Source organism: Aspergillus welwitschiae, assembly GCF_003344945.1.
Source record: "Aspergillus welwitschiae strain CBS 139.54b unplaced genomic scaffold BDQ94scaffold_52, whole genome shotgun sequence".
Taxonomy (NCBI): Eukaryota; Fungi; Ascomycota; class Eurotiomycetes; order Eurotiales; family Aspergillaceae; genus Aspergillus; species Aspergillus welwitschiae.
In genome coordinates, this window is record NW_020798746.1 from 162,025 (window position 1) to 178,885 (window position 16,861).

Here is a 16,861-nt window from a genome sequence, read left to right on the forward strand (position 1 = left end):
GAGCGGCGCGAGCGGCGCGGCGCGACTTTTGGCGGTGCCGTTCAAGCTTTCTTTAGCGGAGAGATGTTCCATGCATTTCCTGGTTAGGGCGGTCAGGGTTGATATCTCTGAGCTCTTGTTAGGTGTCGCATCCTCTGCCTTGCTTCTGAAGCTGTGCAGCCGGCACTGTCTCCTAAGGGGAGGAAACCACCGAGGAGTCTTTTGCTAAGTGAAAGCTGTGGTCAGTTGAGAAACCCTACTGACACGCAGTCGAACCTCGGTCTGCTCAACTTTCTTTTTGCTTTTTTAGGATTTTCCCTGTCAAGGGCGGTCAGTAAGGCGGGTTGCCAAAGACAGGCAGAAAGAGTGCCGGGGATGAGGCACCCACGAGGCCGTTTGGTTATCTAGATTGTAAGTAGCAGGGCACCCATTGGATTTCGGAATCAGCAGCGACACCGTTAAGTAAACAATCCAGAGGCTAACACAACTTGGATAGAAAGGAGTTTACTTCTTTCAAACTCTCTGCCGGGCTATCTTGCAAGCCATCAATATGGTGCGATCCGACCATATCCCCCCAAAAGAAAAAAATAAATAAAAGAGCTGCTCAGGCTCGTTTCTATCCGCTCTCTTGCGCCTTACTGCAGTGTCAGTAATTCAAAAGTCAGTCACCGGAAGCAAATTGCTATAATAATATAAGATGATCCAAGCAGGAAATGCCACGCAGAGGGAATGAAGCAGCAAAGTCAGTCATGCACAGCAGAATGGGTAACAGTCAACAATCATTGTAGATAATAACAACAAAGAATCTCAAGAAAGGAAGAATAGACAGGTAACATTCGATATATTACATAATCAAATTTGATAAGTAACTAGTTAACACACACAGACAGACTAACTAACCGCCGAGTTCGACCAATCAGTCATCCACAACAGCTAAGCACAGCATGAGAATGTACATATGTTGGAGTAAGTTGAAATGAATTATTGGGTGTTAGGTTACTCTGTAGGTTGGTTAATTTATATATTGCTGGTTGTATTTAGATTAGTAGAAAATCACTAGATGATAAACCACTCGTACCGTTATCCAGTATGGTTGTGGCAGTGATAACGCGTGATGAATGCGACTGTCATCTGCATCGCATCTTCATTCAAAGTATCAATTGTAATACAGCCACTTGGGTCGTGATCTTCAAAAGGGTTTGAGCTGATGTCGGGTGCACAGCCTTTCTTGCCCTTCTCCATTCTCACCCTTCGCAGTATCCCCGAAAAGCCAGACCTGTTCACCAGGCATTAGGTACCCTTCTACTGGGAAAACATGTTGAGGAATAATTACATCCCTATGTAACCGGTAACTAAGGCGTCTAAAGCATATTATTTGATGACTAGACCCTAATAATTTATGGGCAACACACTCTCGTGGCCACGTACAGCAATCCACAACTGGGCCAGAAGATAATACAGCTGGCATATGTTGCCAAGAGGACGGTTCGCAGCAAGTTTCAGAAAAGGTGGGTCAATCAGTGCACGGCTAGCCATACAGCTGTGGGGACCGGGGACAGACCATATTTGATTGAATCTCGCGCTACTGGAGTGCTTCCGCTTCCTGCGGCTACGGAGGCAGATGTTAGATAAGGATTTCCAGATGTAGATTCGATCGGGAGGTCAAATCGGACCCGGATTTTAACCTAGGCCAGAAACACCTAGACCCATGGGCTATTGAGGCAGACAGTGAAGACACTGCGTAGAAGCCCCAAGTACGCCCCGTCTGGTTTACCGCGGAAGACTAAGCCTACCAGGGAGAACTTGCGGTTAGGAAGCAGGAAGTAACTAGTGGCAAAGACAGAGGATAGCAATTTGCAGGCAACTGGTGGGCCACCTGCGACACTCGTTTGATTCTACACCTAGTTTCTCCGTGTTCAGCTGAGGCATTGACGGTTTGTAGATACACGGCATGGCATTACTTAAATGTGTCGGATACTTTGCGTGATATCATGGGGTACGGCGTTCTGGGCCATACTCTTGCATCAGTGCATTTAGACAGCGAAGCACCTGAACAGCTAGCATCTTGTATACCGAGCTCGATCAGGTCAAAATATACAAATTGAATGGCATTAAAGATTGCGCAGCCACGGGCTTCAGTATTTCCTTCTTGGTAGCTGCACAAACGATGCCGGCGGCCAGATTTCAAACGTCATGCGAAGTGCGACGCGACGCAAGGTCGACTATGGGGAGGAGTGCCTCGGTCTTCAGAATGGTATGAACCTCCCGCCGTCGAGCGGGCATTTAAGAGTGCCTTGTGAGAGTTCTCATATTGTCGGTGTTGATGTAGTGTTTTGTTCCAGTGTTGCTTGCCATCATGACAGCTCGCTGGTGGGCTTATAAGGAGGCTGGAGCCCACAATTCAGCCCGTCTCTTCGAGCCGGTTCGGAAGGCAGGGGTGGTGAGTCCCATCGTTTTGCTTTGAGCAAGTGCCAAAGCGGGCAATGAATCAATCGAACGATATCAATATCCCTGGTAGTTGTCGCATGCCGCGTAGTATCTATGGGACGAGAAAATTAATCGAGTATCGCTCAAAATTTGCCTTATTGAGGCGTACTGTGGAAGCGAGACTGGTGGGTGTATATATTGACTAGAATATCGCTTGCTGACTGCGGAGTTGACTCAACCAGTTGTGTCGTATTAGCCTTGAGAGCTATGTGTTAAGGAGCTGCCAGCACCTGAAATTCGGTTCGTCACCAGCGGAGGCAATGATGTTGAGAGTCAAATCCTGACAGCCCATGTCACCATTCCAGGTTAACCCATCAACCCACCCAAGACCACGCGACCAACGCTATTGAGTTCACTCTTAGCCTGGTGACGGCTAGCATCCTCAAATTCGCGTATAATCCCCGCCACCATAATCTTCCTTATCTTGGCATCCGCCTTGGAAAACATTTCTCCCAATGCGACAGTACATACTGAAGGTGTGAAGACCAGTGACACCAACCGTGTGTAACAGTCAATGAGAATATCACACAGAGTAACGAATGTTTCGAAATAGTCCGGTTCAAAGGGTAATAATGGCGTCAGAAGATATGTGTACTCCTCACCCGGGAGGAGCTCTGAGGCCTCCGTATGCGGAAACGAGACGGTCGCAGCCGCCGCGCTGGAGTTACTCGCCATTGATTTCAAGTCCGTCGGGTCACTGGATTGCATCGGTAGGCCAATTTCTGTGGCCGAGCTGGTGCGGCGCGCTTTCGTGCCGGCGTGGGCGGCACGCTTGAACATCTGAGGGATACGGGCGCGAGTGAGGGTGGAGGAGGAGGTGCCGTCGGGAGGATGCACTTGCTGAAAAGCCTCAAATTCAATTAAGAGAGTGTTGAGTGCGCGAAGAAACTCCACGGGTGTTGTGCTGACATCGAGAATCGGGGGCAGGGAGAGGCCCAAGAGAAGGTAATTGATGGCGCGACGGGCAAGTTTACGAGGCTCGAAGTATGGCAATCGATTGATATCGGTCCGGGAAAAGTGGACTGTGTTGAACCAGTAGATGCGACCTTCATGCGCTTTGCGCAAATAGCCCAGTGTAGAGATCCGCTTAGCAGCCATATCGTGGATATGCTGATAGATTGCTGCTGCGCTTTGAGGCCCAAGTGATCCGCTACCACTCGTTAACGGGGGTGGTATGGACCCCACCGATGGGTCATGACTGATGCTGGATTTGGTGTCCCGGCGCGATAGGCTGGGGGCAAAAGTCGAGGAAATCATATTGGACATGGTTATGTAGTCGGAGGGGGGTTGCCTACCCCTGGCATAAACGTGGATTCCGTATTCCGGGGGATCGATGATAGTATACGGTCAAAAGGGGCTGGCTCGAGGAAGCGTGCTACTAAGATCCGTGGGACCGGGAAGGACATGGAGTCTCAGTGCCACGTGACCGTGATCTCTGCCCCGAAAAAAGAGTACAGCTGCGCCTGTGGGGACTTTGTCCGTCTGAGTTGAGGGGAAGTTATAGTTATCAATCCTACGAATACGTTATGATACTGAATAATATGTCCTCATGAAAGAGAAGAGGAAAGGACTCTGTGCCCAAGGGATACCGTCATGGCATCCTAGTACTTGAGATCCTAACGAGCGCGTCCCTTATCAGCTACAAGCTGTGCAGATAACAGAGACAAAGCTGTCTTGTCTATTTAGTTCATAGCATGTATTGTAGATTATCGAATAATGATATTGTAGTCCTTTCATGCAATGCTGGTACTAGCACTCGGCGTGCATACCTAACAGATCTGATTAGAAAAGAGCCTTGTGCAAAATCAAGGGTTCTCTGAGGCTATGGCAGACGTTAATAAGATTAGATTGACTTTAGAGTGGGATCATATATTAAAACTAACGACCTTTTGTCACTCATCCAGCATGTTAGCTCAGGGGAAGAGCGCCGGGCTCATAACCCGGAGGTCCCTGGATCGAAACCAGGACATGCTATCTTTACTTTTTTTTTTTTTCATTTTCACAGCCACATCTAATCTCATTCGATCTATTTCCGCCTCGCAGATTTCTAGCGCAGGCTGCTCCACGCTATTTGATTAGCTGGGAGTCATTCTTGCTACAATTAAGGATAACCTGAGTGGCAAGATTTCAGTTGCGGAGGTTGCTCTGGATTACATGGGGGGGGGGGGGGGGGGGGGGGGGGGGGGACGCGGTCGCTTGAACTATGGGCGGTCGATGAGGGGTGCGAAGAAGTGATGATGCGTTTCAGCCAAGAAACGATTTTATCTTTGAGATGGTACTAGATATAGACAACTTGAGTATGAACGGTATATATGCACCAGCAACATAGATTTAGCTTATATACCCTTGTGCTTAGACGGACCATTTCAATGGAATAGATGATTCACCATCTATATCTCCAAATGGACTAGCGTAGGGGTCTAAGTGACTATACCTGAATTGGTTAGTCGCTGGTAATCACCCCGGCTGGCCACTGACATGTGACCGACCGCCTTCCCAAAGGATAGGCTCCGAGCTGAATGAATGAATAGGAAGGATATCCTCCGGTACTCGACCGTCTTCTTTCCCCTCCATACGAATTATTGGCCCCTTGAGATGACCTAGTATCAGGTCTTCTCTGTGGTGAGCCCCCCTAATACTTTCTTGTGGCTCTGTTTTTCAATATGCTTTTGCGCTCGGCCACTTCTTATCTGATTAGAACTGGCCAGGGGTATCAACTATTCCTAACATGACACGCCGACTTGTATGTCCCTTTTCGTCTAACCATGGGAATCTCCCATCAGGAGATTTAGAACTAATAGGAGATCTGTACAGGTTCGAGCGGGCGTGCAGCTCGCTATCTTCGCATCTTTCATCGCTCTCCTCGTCGTGACCTTGGACAACAGGTTCCGTGTCCTTCCTGCCTCCATCCACGGCCATCTTCCATCCCACTATGCTGGCTACGCCATAACCGATGTCACTGTTGTGACTTGTTCTTCCATCAACGTCTTTTCGAACTGTCAACCAAGCCAGGAGTCCTGGTCACAGATCGAGAAAGACCTTTACCTTCGCACCGGTTGGACCTCAAGCGCATTTGTTCGATTTGAGCGAAAGAAAGAGGAGGAACTGCTTCCTACAGACAAGGTTGTTATTGACCTTAAGATCAGCCGACTTGTTCCCGAGTATTCGGAGGATCCTGAGGCACAAGGAGAGACATGGGAGCAGAGACCCGGTGGTATCTGGCTGAAGCGAACCGCTAAGCGCCACGCAAGTGATTCGGGGAAAGCAATCACCGCTATCGATGTTCTCTTCGGTGCCGATGCAGTCGATCCGCGAATTGGCTGGGAAGTTAGGGATACTCCACTGCTACTGGATAGCAGGACGGAAGAACTGGAAACTCGAATCAGCGTTCGCCGGGGAGATCCCCCCAAAACGAAGAAGCCAGTGCCCAGGATAAACGAAAATGGGCGCTTCAAGATCATGCAGCTGGCTGACTTGCATCTGAGCACCGGCTTAGGGGCTTGCCGTGACCCCGTCCCGGCTGAACCCGTCCCAGGACAGAAGTGTGAAGCCGATCCTCGGACGCTAGAATTCGTGGAAAGGCTCCTAGACGAAGAGCAGCCTGATTTTGTTGTATTAAGCGGCGACCAGGTCAATGGTGAGACTTCTAGAGATGCTCAGAGTGCTCTTTTCAAGTCTGTTAAACTGCTTGTTGATCGCAAAATACCCTACGCGGCCATTTTCGGCAACCATGATGACGAAGGTAACCTGAAGCGGCCGGAACTCATGACTATTTTGGAGGATCTGCCGTACTCTTTATCAACTGCCGGCCCCGAGGAGATCGACGGAGTCGGAAATTATTATGTTGAGATTCTTGGCCGCGGAAGCACCACCCACTCCGCGCTAACCCTCTACCTTCTGGACTCTCACTCGTACTCTCCTGATGAACGGCAGTTCCGCGGGTATGACTGGATCAAGCCGAGTCAAATTCGGTGGTTCAAGAACACTGCCCAGGGGTTGAAGACGAAGCACCATGAATACACCCACATGCACATGAACATGGCATTCATTCACATTCCGTTGCCAGAATATCGTGATCCCAATAACTATTACCGAGGTAACTGGACCGAAATTCCAACAGCGCCAGGCTTTAACTCGGGCTTTAAGGATGCCCTTGAAGAAGAGGGTATCCTGTTTGTGAGCTGTGGACAGTAAGCATGCCTTTTCCGCCCATCCATGACCCTTTGCTAACCCGCTCTAGTGATCATGTCAATGACTATTGCATGCTCAATCGGGATAACGAGGAAAAGCCTTCCCTTTGGATGTGCTATGGAGGAGGCGCTGGTTTCGGCGGGTACGGAGGATACGGGGGTTATGTGCGCCGCGTGCGCTTCTATGACTTTGACATGAACCCTGGCCGTGTGGTGACATACAAGCGGCTGGAGTATGGCGAGACGGAAGCAAAAATTGACGAGATGATGATTATCGACGGTGGCATTGTCAAAGGGCCTGAACAAGAAAAGTGAATCGGAGATTGATGCCTTTCTTAAGCGCTGATTGGTATTTTTCTCTCCTTTCTTTTCGAGCTGGGTCTCGCGAGACGTATATGGCCCTGCTTTTCGGACGACATCATCTATTCGAGGCTTTTACATCTATCACTGGGGAGGCGTTCCTATTTGAGACTTAACCGGCGGACATTCCTCTTCTTTTCTTTGTATCATATTACTATTCGATTCCGACATTTGCAGGATGCGTGGGCTGCGATAGCAGGCAATTTCTCAACAAAACTGATGGTTTTTTTTTTTTTTTTTTTTTTTTTTTTTTTTTTTTTTTTTTTTTTTTTTTTTTTTTTTTTTTTTTTTTTTTTTTTTTTTCCTCTCTTCTTTCAAACCTACTCTATTACCACCACTTTTCATAATACACGCGCTCCTTATCCCCAAGAAAGCCCTCAAGGTTGCCGACCACATCATCAGTCATCCCAGGCGGACCACACACATAACACACAGTCTCTGCCGCCTCAATACTACCATCAGGATTACTGATCGCCTTGCGTAAATCATCCCGATTAATCCTCCTCATATGCAGGGTCAGATCCTTAGATTCCGCAGAACCAGTAAGAGAACTTTGATCCAAACCAGGATCGGTGATGAAAAGGTCTAAACTAATCTGCAATCGACGAATTTGTGACTGCGACGCAATGATCTGTCGTAGACGTGAAAGGAACAATATTTGCTCCAGACTACTACCACCACCACTACCACTCCCGGTTACTGTTCCTTCTTCTTTCCGTGGGAGTTTCGTTGAGTACAGAAATCGAATATTGAATGACGGGTGAGGGAGAGCTATCTCGTCGCCATTGTTCAGATGCGATAGCATGGACATTAGTGGGCTGTGGTTGTGTTAGTAGTTAGCTACGAATTCTCTTTCCTGTTTATGAATCGACATCACACTCACTTGATCCCTACCCCGCCTGCCACGAAAACTACATTCCGAACTTTCGTTAAGTCCACGTTTGAAGACGGAGGCCATACAAAACTCCCTCCGACGCGGATACTAAGTTCCGTGCCAAGGATCTCATCCGCCGGTCGCCAGAGCCATGCGCTGGCTGGGTTGGAGGGCGCATATTGCACAGCTAACTCTACGTAGGGTGGCCGACCGCGCGGGTCGATGGGTGGAACGTCGGTTTCGTCGGTTGTGATTGCCTCGGCGGGAGATTCTAGGGATGGGAGGACTTGTGCGTCGGCTGGAGTGGAGGTAATGCTGAAGCCGCCTGCATTGGGGATAGAAGGGATATGAACGTCGAGCCATTGACCCGGGAGGAATGTTAGAGGTTGTTGGGGATTGGCTAACTGTTGGGTGTTAGCACGATGTGGTTGGTCGGGGAGCGGATATGTTGCTGTTAATATGAAAATTATAGGTATGTGGTTGGAATTATTATATAGAAAAAACAAAAAGGAAAGAAATATCATACTTCTTCCACTTCCTGACCTTCATCTTCGGCATTCTGGACCTCCGGGGGTATGGTCAGCTGTAGTAGCCGCACGGAAGGATTGGCCTGTTCGACATGCGACAGCCGGACATTGTACAGTCGGTTCTGGCGGGGTTCGGCAGCGGTACGCAATTGATGGGGCAGTGAGCCCTTCCGGTTTGTCGGGGAGCTCATGTGGTGTGCTTGATGATAGCAGCACAATTGGTTCGCAGTCGAGAGCCGGCGCTTAGAGAAGAGAGCTGATGGGGGATGGCGAGGTTGAACTGGGAGCAGTTGATGGCACTGCAGTAGTAGGAGTCTCCGCATCCGGAGGTCCAATGATTGTCGAGGACCGTTGTTTCTTGGAGAATATAGATAGTACTAGTCGTCTAGTACTCTGTAGTAGCTTGAGGATTCACAGGGCCAGCTGGCGGGAGGAGCCTTTAGTGTCTTTACATGGATTAGCAGGTATTTATTGCATTGGGATTGACTGTGTTGTGGTCAACAACAGCGTGTTGCTTCTTTGGTAGAAGTACGAAGTACTTAGTCGAGGGTAGATGGATGACGTTGGGGGATGTCATGTGCCTAGTTCAGTTGTTTGCAGCGAACTCTTTTTCTCTTCCATTCAGGTTTGGATGTATTCCCATCTTTGTGCGTCAACATCCACATTGTACTCACTCAGCAATAGTACTCAACAAGACAGACAGGGAACTGATGTGATGTTCCTAATGACTGCCAACCCCTCCCCAAGTTTCCTTATGCACGCGCAGTCACAACTACTAAGCTGATACTAAACAGCATCGCACGCGGTCTGCTTGCTCCACCTGGGCGCTTCACACTCTGATTGGGCAGTCCGGGCATCCTTTTCGATGGATGGTAATGGTCACATGATGCGACACCACCTCATTCATCGTCTCCCTGTCTCCACGCTTCTTTCCTCTGGCACGTAGGTATTGAGCCATCTGATGGTTAGCAATTATAGCTGGTACTCTCATGGGTTGCACCCACCAACCGGCGGGCAGATCCTCCTCCTAGTCCCGTTGCGTGAAGGGTTGCTGGGAGCATGCAGATCGCCTTCCCCATCACACGCCTAGCGTGTGACGGCCGTCAGCCAAACGGCTACTTCTGCCGCCTCATTGGCGATGCACCCCGGCCTGGCGCCGATGCTGGCGCTTCCTAGACGGCAAGCATTGGCCAGATGCAACCCGTTGGAAACATCAACTGCATTTCCCGCTTTCCTGGCTTGCCATTGCATTGCTGTGATATTGCCCCCTCTCTCCGTCTGGGCCATGCACCACAAGAGGATGGACGCTGGCGCTTCCGGGGTGCCAGACTTCTTATCCTCGCCATCGCCCCAGCTGATCACCCGGAGCTCCTCTCTGGTAGCCATTTTTGTTTCTCTGCTCTCATCTGTGTTTTATGGTTTGGTGTTTGATGCCAGTGAGCTGAACGTACAGCTAACCGGCCTGGCCATCAGTCGCGAGTGAAACACGAGCCCAAGCACTCCATTGAAAAGAGTTCTAGTTACTATCTTGATACTGTCCATTGCGATTCATTCCCCTAGCTGGCTTTGACAACATCCGAGTCCCTCAACACAAACAGCCATGATGCGCATGCGCATGCCGCCACTTCGTGATTTCTTTCCGACGAAATGGCGTAACCACAACTTGATGTATATATTCATGATCATTGAACTGCCTCTTACAATCATCATCCTTACGCTCACTGGTATCGCTTCTCACGACCTCTACCGGACGAAGCTCTGGCAAGATGGCGCAGACAATGGGTTCAATAGTTCACCAAACGATAGACTCTACGCCGCAGCCAACCATCGGCCCTTCAAGACCCCCATTGTCTGGAGTTCATTGTATGTGGAAGCCTTCTGGTTCAGAACCCATGGCTAACACTGAAACAGCATCACGGAGTACAACCTTGTCCTGGGCATCCTGAGTGTCTTCGTGTGGATTACAAAGATTCCGGTCCACATCCTCCACATGCTTACTCCGCCCTTGTCGGCCTTTGTCCATGCCGGCTTGATCGCCGTGTACATCTATTCCGTTCGCTACCAGGCTGGTCCCGATATGTCCGATCCCGAGCACCCTCAACCGGGTGCACCATGGTACATCTCGAAGAAATGCTCAGTGGCTGCTGTCAAAACAGACGTTCATTACTGTATGCAAGCCAAGGCACTATTTGCATTTTCCATAATTCTCATGTGAGGATACTCCTGTCCTCTAATACCCTTTCTCTGGAACAGTCAGCTAATCCGCCTTACAGCCTGTACTACGTTGCCGTGCTCGGCGTCAGCTTGCAGAATTGCGTCATGACGAAAGAAGAGCGCCAAGAACGGGAAGAGCTGCGCGAGGAGCGAAGAACCATGAAGGAATTCGAAGACTACGTGCTGAAGTCGCCTGGCATTCCTATGACCGTGCCGAGGCAAACCGGGCCAATGCCGACGGGCATGCCTGGCAAGGCATCGTTCCATAAGACTATCACTCGAAGCACTGATGTATCGTCGGCGGATCTCCCACTTCGTCAGCACTTCAGTTCACCAAACCCTCGCCGCTCAATGCACCAAGAGTCGGCGGAGACCCTTTCCGGACACCAAGCTCAGTCCCAAACATCCTTTGTGCAGACCAACAAGGCGAATGAGAGCTAACTGGCGTTGCAGTCTACCTAAGACTGGAGAGGTGCCTTGAGATCATTGCTAGTGCCTGTCAAGGGATCAACGTGCTCCATAGTTTCGGTTCCCGCTCGTTGTTGCTACGTTAAGACCGATATACTAGCTTACAATGACATGTAATGCCAAACAGTCGAATTCACACTTACTTTTACCCTCATATCTGGATGTCCTCTACTATTCCTACATCTACACCCTCAAGTTTTGATTTCTATACCATCTTGCACTGATATCATGTGGAGTTCGTCGGTTATATTTTCAAGTGTGATTGCAGGTCAGTCATCGGGATCATATCATGTTGTTTGTTCGCCTCCTGTCTCTACTTCGTCTAGTGTTATCGCGCTTCCCTTCCCCCACCTTCTCTTATTCACCCCCATTACGCTAAAATCCTTTGAGGTCAGCACCAATATATGTTGTTGTTGAATGACTGTTTCATATTAAGGTCTTTAGATTATATAGTAGAAGCCTATATTCTCGGGCTTTCATGCAAGCCTTAAAGCTCAAAGTTGGCTCTTGAGGCGCTCGTAAACTCCTCTCCGTTTGAGCGCGCGGTGTCTTTGAATAGCTAACTTCCCTGATATGCCCCTGCTTTTAAATCGAGTCCAATTGGTATGCGCTTTGCCAGTGGACTTGGCTCCATACTTGCGATATATTCCCAGTTCATCGAACCCAATAGACGGCTAAGTGATTTGCTCCTACTGTCTCGAAAAAATCTTCTATGCGGGAACCACGACCAACATCAACATGGTCTGTGTTAGGATACGTGCTACTTTTCCAGTATGAGGTTAGAAACTAACATCATGCTGAGTGTGTATCAGGTGCCTAGGACAAGGCTAAACATTCTATAGTCTTTACCAAGTGCTTCGCCAGATTGGTCGGCGCATAAATGAGTGATAACCACTATATCGGCCGAAAGTGTGAATTCATTTGAGCTAATGAAAGGAAGGATGAACGCAATGATCGGCAGGGAAGTAAGAGTGCCGATTTCCTGCCAACAGCAGCAAATAATACTAAGTAGCTGCCAGCCTTTACTATTTGTAGTAAATTGCATTGTGTTGATAATATATAGTGTCCTATTGCGGCAAGTTCATTGAGCAGAAAAGAGATGCCACGGTTTTTGCGGCATACTAGACGACCAGATTAGAGTAGAAAATATGGGGGAAGACATTTTGAGGAGATGATAATTGAGTTCATTCCATGTGGAATAAGTTACAAGAGGATGAAATTGTGTTTATTTCATAATGAACTGGTTTGTTAGTTAACACCAGTTATTTAAATACTAAAAAATCACATGACTGAGCATAAGAGAAGGACGAGCGTGCTCTGTAGCACGTGACCGCGACCGGACCATCTTGCTGCTAGCATATCGAGACTGGTCGAGATTCCACCCAAGTGACCTCTCGAACTCTCTCACTTGTGGCTCACTGACGTCCTCAACATGTCCCTTAGCCGGACCTCGTCTGCCTTGCGGCAATGTCGCCTACGATGGCACCCGGAAGCCATCTCCCTGACGCGCACTTTTACTCCCCTGAGCCATTCTACCCGCCATCGCCGGCTCTCGCGCAGTGAAACCAAATCTTTCCATACGACCCCCTCTAATGCTGCGCTACGATCTCCTACCGCTCGGAAGGCCCAATCCACCCGGAGGCAAGCCGTCTTCACAATTGACGGAGTATTCGCGCACGCTGTCCAAGGTGATGTCGAGGGAATGCTCCAAAGGCTGGAAAAGACCGTGGAGGAACACTATTATCGGTGGAAGGAAACCCACAGCTACGAGGGAAGTTACGGCAGCACGAAGCTGAGTCTCGAGAAATATAAACAAATCGCACAATCCCTGCTACGAACCGCCTATTCCCAGCCTCCATCATCACAAGCGATTCGCGCGATTTCCACGAATGTCGAGGTTATCTGGAACGTTTCGAGATGCCTACTCAGCCCGGATAACCGTGCCCTGGAAGTTTGGCTCCACAGTGCCTGTGCCCTCGCAGGCGCAAGATCCCCTACCCTCATGCTCGCCCATAGGAACCTCGATGACGCGCACCCGAACTACCCTCTACGCACCCAATTCCTGGATAAAGTTGAACAATGGGCGTTGCAAGATCGTGATCCTCGCGCCATGCATGTTTATGTGAGGACTCTAATTGCCCGAGGGGAGCATGAAAGCGCGGTGCCACTTATGGACGAGCTCATGTCGACCATCTATCCTTCACCACGAGTGGAGGGCCTGGAGACACCTCTTTCATTCTACAACATCCCCGAGGTGTGGCCAACGTACATCCGTCTACAGGAGGAGCTGAAGAAGAAGGGAGTGGATTGGGGCATTGGCAGAGATGAGCTGGCCCGTCTGGCGGGGGTGGACTACCAAGAGCCCAACTTCTTGTCAAATTATGCATCTGTGATGTTTGAGGCGGGTGATTATGAAAAGTATGAGCAGTACATGCATCAGGCTGCAATGGCCGGTATTCCCAGTGCTTGCACCTCTTTGGCCCATTTCTACTACCTGACTGCGAGAGGACTGTTCCCCCGTCGGGGTGAGAAGACATTTGTTCCGCGGTCAGCAGAAAACTCTAGAGAGTTACTCAAAAAGGGCAGACTGGAAACTCTTTACTCCAGCATTGTCCATGGTCTGCCAACCCATGAATACTACAATAATCTTGCCCTGGAGTGGTGGGAGCTGGGACTGAACATGGGCAGCGACTTATCCGCTATGTTCCTCGCTCTCGCCTACCGAGAGGTCGGTCAGCTAGACGTTGCAGAATCTTTTTACAAGCTGATACAATCGCCTCGTTTATTGGCCAGCAAATTCACCGCTGATGATCTCGCCATTAATTGGGACAATCCCGTTGCGTCCTTCTATGTGCCACGGCGAGTACTCAATGTAGAATGGTATGATACCGATGCCAAATGGACCACTGAGAAATAGCCAAAGAGAAAGGGAACCAAAGAAAAGTCACAACACCAAAACTACGCTTGTCTAGCGATGCCGGTAGTCGTACCAAGATGTGATATGTCACACGGAGCGCGACGCAATGCGAGAATGGCAAGGGTGAAAAGGGGCTTCGATTTTTCGGGCTCAGATGGATTCCTCGGTCTCAAAAACAGGTGTGGAAGGATGTCTGGTAAGGCGGTCTCGTGAGGTCAGTGCCGGCGTAAAAGTCCACTCGGGTGTTGCTGGACACGGGTGCTGTTTGTTGTTATGCTTGCTGGCCTGGTCGGTGCTTCTGGCCTTAAGCCTAAAAAGAGGCTTCTGCCCGCGATCCGGCTCGTCTCTTCGAGCGGTTGTGAAGGCAGAAGAAGCAAGTTCGAAGAGGTGAGTCGAATCGACGCTTCACTTTGAGGGAGTTCAAAACCTGCCCAAGTGCTTGCCGGTAGTAGTCGAGGTCACGGGAGGTTCAGTTATGGTGAGGGTTGCTGCAGGTGCAATAACCTGAGTGGTTGTTTCATCTTTGCAGCCGAACCATCCCGGGGTCTTGCAGGTCGTGGTCGAGGTCATGGGAGGTTCAGTTGTGGTGATTGTTGGTACAGATGTAATATCCGATGTGGTTGTTGGATCTTTGCAGCCGAACCAGCCAGGGGTCTTGCAGGTGGAGGTGGAGGTGGAGGTCGACGTTGTCTCGGTAGTCGTGGTTTGGTCTAAGCAGCCCCACCATCCAGGAGTCTTGCAGGTGGATGTCCTGCTAGTCGTAGTGGACGTGGATGTAGAGGTGGCCGAGGTGGTAGTAGTGATTTCAGAACCGTTACTGCGGAAGAATTTCCAGAGTTCACAATCGTAGCATTCCTCTTCAGGCGCACAGGGGGGCACATCGTCGTAACCAGCAAGAACATTGGCAATGACATAGTTTATGCGATGTTTGCTGAGACCAACACGCCAGCCTTTGTCTTCAACAGTGTCATAGACACACATCTGGCCAGTATGGCATGCGGATTCCATGGCATAGCCACCCCAGGTACAAACTGAGCTAACTCCATTGCAAGTTCCCATGTAAACCGGGTCTGCCGTATGTCCGAAATGATACGACCCAGTGTTCCTTCGTGACTGAGGGTAACGTGAGTCATGTCCTGGTGGGCTGGGAAGACCTAAACGAGCTGCTGGGAGTGCTTCCGGAACAGCTTCAAAGGTGACGACTGGTACCCCAAAAGTTAGACCTAGCAAGCTGGACACAGCACCACCTAAAGAATGGCCGGTCAGCCAAACGTTGGCATTTGGGTACATCTCGGTAATGTTAGAGTAAAGGTCGAGTGAGGCGCGATAATATCTGTTCTCATCTAGCATCGCCTCAACGATGCATGTCAGGTTCGCATTGTACAGAGTTGTCTGGCAATCGCAGACTTGCCGCCAGAGGTAAGAACCGCCCTGGCCACAGCAGCAGCTGAAGAATAAATTGTCGTTGATTTTATCATTTGTGGTAGTGCCTTCGCCATCGAACAAGGCCGGTGAGGTTCCCTTGAGGGAAATGACAACAGTGCTATTTGTCTTATCGGCATATACGTGACCACGGAGTCCGTCCCCTTGCCACCCAAAACTTCCGGAGTGGTTGAACCGACCATGAATATCCTGCCAATCGCCAGTCCCAGGTACCTCGATATAGTCATTTGCCGTCATCATTGCTAAAGCAACGACAGTCTTCTTCTCTGTGACATTTGGGCCAGGCAGTGTATCCATAACCCAATCGGACGGCGACAGCGCAACTGCCGAGCCAGAGGATCGCGCAGTCACAAGATGTTCCTCAATGACCGAGAGGCGTCGGTCTGCAAGTCTTTCGATTGTGAGGGGTTGTGACGAAGCAACCAGCGGAGTATTCGGTGTGACGACATCGGATTCGATCCCTGCGTCTGAGACGGCCCGAAGACGAGTGTCTGGCGTGATATCAAGCCTGCGGTGGAGATCGGGATCTTGATAAGTTCCTCGGTGGAAAATATGGCGAAGCGTGAATTCGTGGGTGTCTGAGAGGGGAGGCGAGTCGCCCAGTGGGATCTGAGGAGGGAGGAAGGGCGATGATTGTCGGGATCCGAGGTATACGGGCTGATAAGCGGAGATCAGGCCTGGAAGTAGTGTCACCGGCCATAGCAGGTCGGAAAGTCTTGTGTTCCCCCAAAATGACTTCTTATTATGCCCTCGAAGGCCTTTCATGGCGATACAGTGATGGTCAAAGATGCAGGGATGATGCTGAGAGCTAAGAACGATGGCAACAGGGTCGCTTTAGATAAACGGGTCCATCCTGTAGATAGATAGCAGTAGTTGAGGTGGCCACCGACTGGGCTGGCAAGTGGATACGCGGTCACGTGAATGCTACTAGGACCTCGGCAGTGGCCCGCAAGGTGGAATGCAACAGATGGACAACACAAACAAACACTCCATCTGGAAAGGTATAAACCGCATACAACTTCACATAAACTGTTCCTTCTCCAAAAACATGTTTTTCAATGCCAGGAACCCCTAGGTTACTGGTGGCACCCGCTTTGTACATGACAGGTTGATGAAGTGTTCAGCTACTGCGGAGAAAAGAGCCTGTGAAGGACTAAACCCGGCTGAGATTATTAGTTACTTAGCGCACCCCAGGAACCCACTGCAGAGTGTGCTGGATTACAATATCCAAGGATCATCCCATACTTATGTTGTTACAGTATTCCATTATGAGGGATGTTTTTACGTCCCACTATAACTAGTCCCCCTAGCTTGCCCACAGAACCGCCCCGACCACGCCATCTTCCACAAGCGTCACATCAATGCTCGTCTCTCTGGCATAACCTCTCATTTTCTTTTTTTT

General features: G+C 49.8%; 8 protein-coding genes and 1 non-coding gene across 9 annotated transcripts; 5 read left to right on the forward strand and 4 right to left on the reverse strand.

Annotated features, from left to right (window-relative positions):
- Window positions 1-1,186: 1,186 nt before the first annotated feature.
- Window positions 1,187-2,443, forward strand: BDQ94DRAFT_163309 (uncharacterized protein; the record flags this gene model as incomplete). Its single annotated transcript, XM_026769718.1, has 6 exons — window positions 1,187-1,257; window positions 1,410-1,602; window positions 1,641-1,707; window positions 1,840-2,065; window positions 2,106-2,233; window positions 2,322-2,443. 6 exons carry the CDS (start codon window positions 1,187-1,189, stop codon window positions 2,441-2,443), a joined length of 807 nt encoding a protein of 268 aa, XP_026620875.1.
- Window positions 2,444-2,566: 123 nt separating this feature from the next.
- BDQ94DRAFT_108931 (uncharacterized protein) lies at window positions 2,567-3,813 on the reverse strand. Its single transcript, XM_026763526.1, has one exon. The coding sequence runs from the start codon at window positions 3,730-3,732 to the stop codon at window positions 2,773-2,775; it is 960 nt and encodes a 319-aa protein (XP_026620876.1). The 5' UTR covers window positions 3,733-3,813; the 3' UTR covers window positions 2,567-2,772.
- A 555-nt stretch (window positions 3,814-4,368) lies between these two features.
- Window positions 4,369-4,440, forward strand: BDQ94DRAFT_t253. The gene has a single exon. It is a non-coding gene; the product is annotated as a tRNA-Met (tRNA).
- Window positions 4,441-5,022: 582 nt separating this feature from the next.
- On the forward strand, window positions 5,023-7,273 carry BDQ94DRAFT_153209 (metallophosphoesterase family protein). The gene is made up of 3 exons (XM_026768102.1): window positions 5,023-5,209; window positions 5,281-6,656; window positions 6,707-7,273. The coding sequence occupies exons 1-3, from the start codon at window positions 5,195-5,197 to the stop codon at window positions 6,969-6,971; spliced, it is 1,656 nt and encodes a 551-aa protein (XP_026620877.1). The 5' UTR covers window positions 5,023-5,194; the 3' UTR covers window positions 6,972-7,273.
- A 46-nt stretch (window positions 7,274-7,319) lies between these two features.
- On the reverse strand, window positions 7,320-8,826 carry BDQ94DRAFT_153214 (FAD-dependent oxidoreductase). Its single transcript, XM_026768103.1, has 3 exons — window positions 8,417-8,826; window positions 7,900-8,294; window positions 7,320-7,834 (listed from the first exon to the last, which is right to left on the reverse strand). The coding sequence occupies exons 1-3, from the start codon at window positions 8,738-8,740 to the stop codon at window positions 7,345-7,347; spliced, it is 1,209 nt and encodes a 402-aa protein (XP_026620878.1). The 5' UTR covers window positions 8,741-8,826; the 3' UTR covers window positions 7,320-7,344.
- A 549-nt stretch (window positions 8,827-9,375) lies between these two features.
- Window positions 9,376-11,592, forward strand: BDQ94DRAFT_153215 (uncharacterized protein). Its single transcript, XM_026768104.1, has 3 exons — window positions 9,376-10,280; window positions 10,329-10,628; window positions 10,691-11,592. Exons 1-3 carry the CDS (start codon window positions 10,018-10,020, stop codon window positions 11,070-11,072), a joined length of 945 nt encoding a protein of 314 aa, XP_026620879.1. The 5' UTR covers window positions 9,376-10,017; the 3' UTR covers window positions 11,073-11,592.
- On the reverse strand, window positions 9,504-9,803 carry BDQ94DRAFT_175311 (uncharacterized protein; the record flags this gene model as incomplete). The annotated part of the gene is made up of 1 exon (XM_026772490.1): window positions 9,504-9,803. One exon carries the CDS (start codon window positions 9,801-9,803, stop codon window positions 9,504-9,506), a length of 300 nt encoding a protein of 99 aa, XP_026620880.1.
- An 898-nt stretch (window positions 11,593-12,490) lies between the features above and the next one.
- Window positions 12,491-14,226, forward strand: BDQ94DRAFT_108972 (uncharacterized protein). Its single transcript, XM_026763528.1, has one exon. It carries the CDS (start codon window positions 12,532-12,534, stop codon window positions 14,014-14,016), a length of 1,485 nt encoding a protein of 494 aa, XP_026620881.1. The 5' UTR covers window positions 12,491-12,531; the 3' UTR covers window positions 14,017-14,226.
- atg15 (triglyceride lipase ATG15) lies at window positions 14,227-16,338 on the reverse strand. Its single transcript, XM_026763527.1, has one exon. The coding sequence runs from the start codon at window positions 16,222-16,224 to the stop codon at window positions 14,437-14,439; it is 1,788 nt and encodes a 595-aa protein (XP_026620882.1). The 5' UTR covers window positions 16,225-16,338; the 3' UTR covers window positions 14,227-14,436.
- Window positions 16,339-16,861: the final 523 nt, after the last annotated feature.

Excerpts from the sequence above, each read along its gene's own strand:
- BDQ94DRAFT_153214 (XM_026768103.1), bottom strand. The coding sequence starts at position 8,740 with ATGCGGAGACTCCTACTACTGCAGTGCCATCAACTGCTCCCAGTTCAA. Across the intron at positions 8,295-8,416 it reads AAGGTCAGGAAGTGGAAGAA|TTAGCCAATCCCCAACAACC; the intron begins GTATGATATTTC and ends AACACCCAACAG. Across the intron at positions 7,835-7,899 it reads GCAGGCGGGGTAGGGATCAA|CCCACTAATGTCCATGCTAT; the intron begins GTGAGTGTGATG and ends ACACAACCACAG.
- BDQ94DRAFT_108931 (XM_026763526.1), bottom strand. The coding sequence starts at position 3,732 with ATGTCCAATATGATTTCCTCGACTTTTGCCCCCAGCCTATCGCGCCGG.
- BDQ94DRAFT_153215 (XM_026768104.1), top strand. The coding sequence starts at position 10,018 with ATGATGCGCATGCGCATGCCGCCACTTCGTGATTTCTTTCCGACGAAA. Across the intron at positions 10,281-10,328 it reads CCCATTGTCTGGAGTTCATT|CATCACGGAGTACAACCTTG; the intron begins GTATGTGGAAGC and ends ACACTGAAACAG. Across the intron at positions 10,629-10,690 it reads GCATTTTCCATAATTCTCAT|CCTGTACTACGTTGCCGTGC; the intron begins GTGAGGATACTC and ends TCCGCCTTACAG.
- BDQ94DRAFT_108972 (XM_026763528.1), top strand. The coding sequence starts at position 12,532 with ATGTCCCTTAGCCGGACCTCGTCTGCCTTGCGGCAATGTCGCCTACGA.
- atg15 (XM_026763527.1), bottom strand. The coding sequence starts at position 16,224 with ATGAAAGGCCTTCGAGGGCATAATAAGAAGTCATTTTGGGGGAACACA.
- BDQ94DRAFT_153209 (XM_026768102.1), top strand. Across the intron at positions 6,657-6,706 it reads CTGTTTGTGAGCTGTGGACA|TGATCATGTCAATGACTATT; the intron begins GTAAGCATGCCT and ends AACCCGCTCTAG.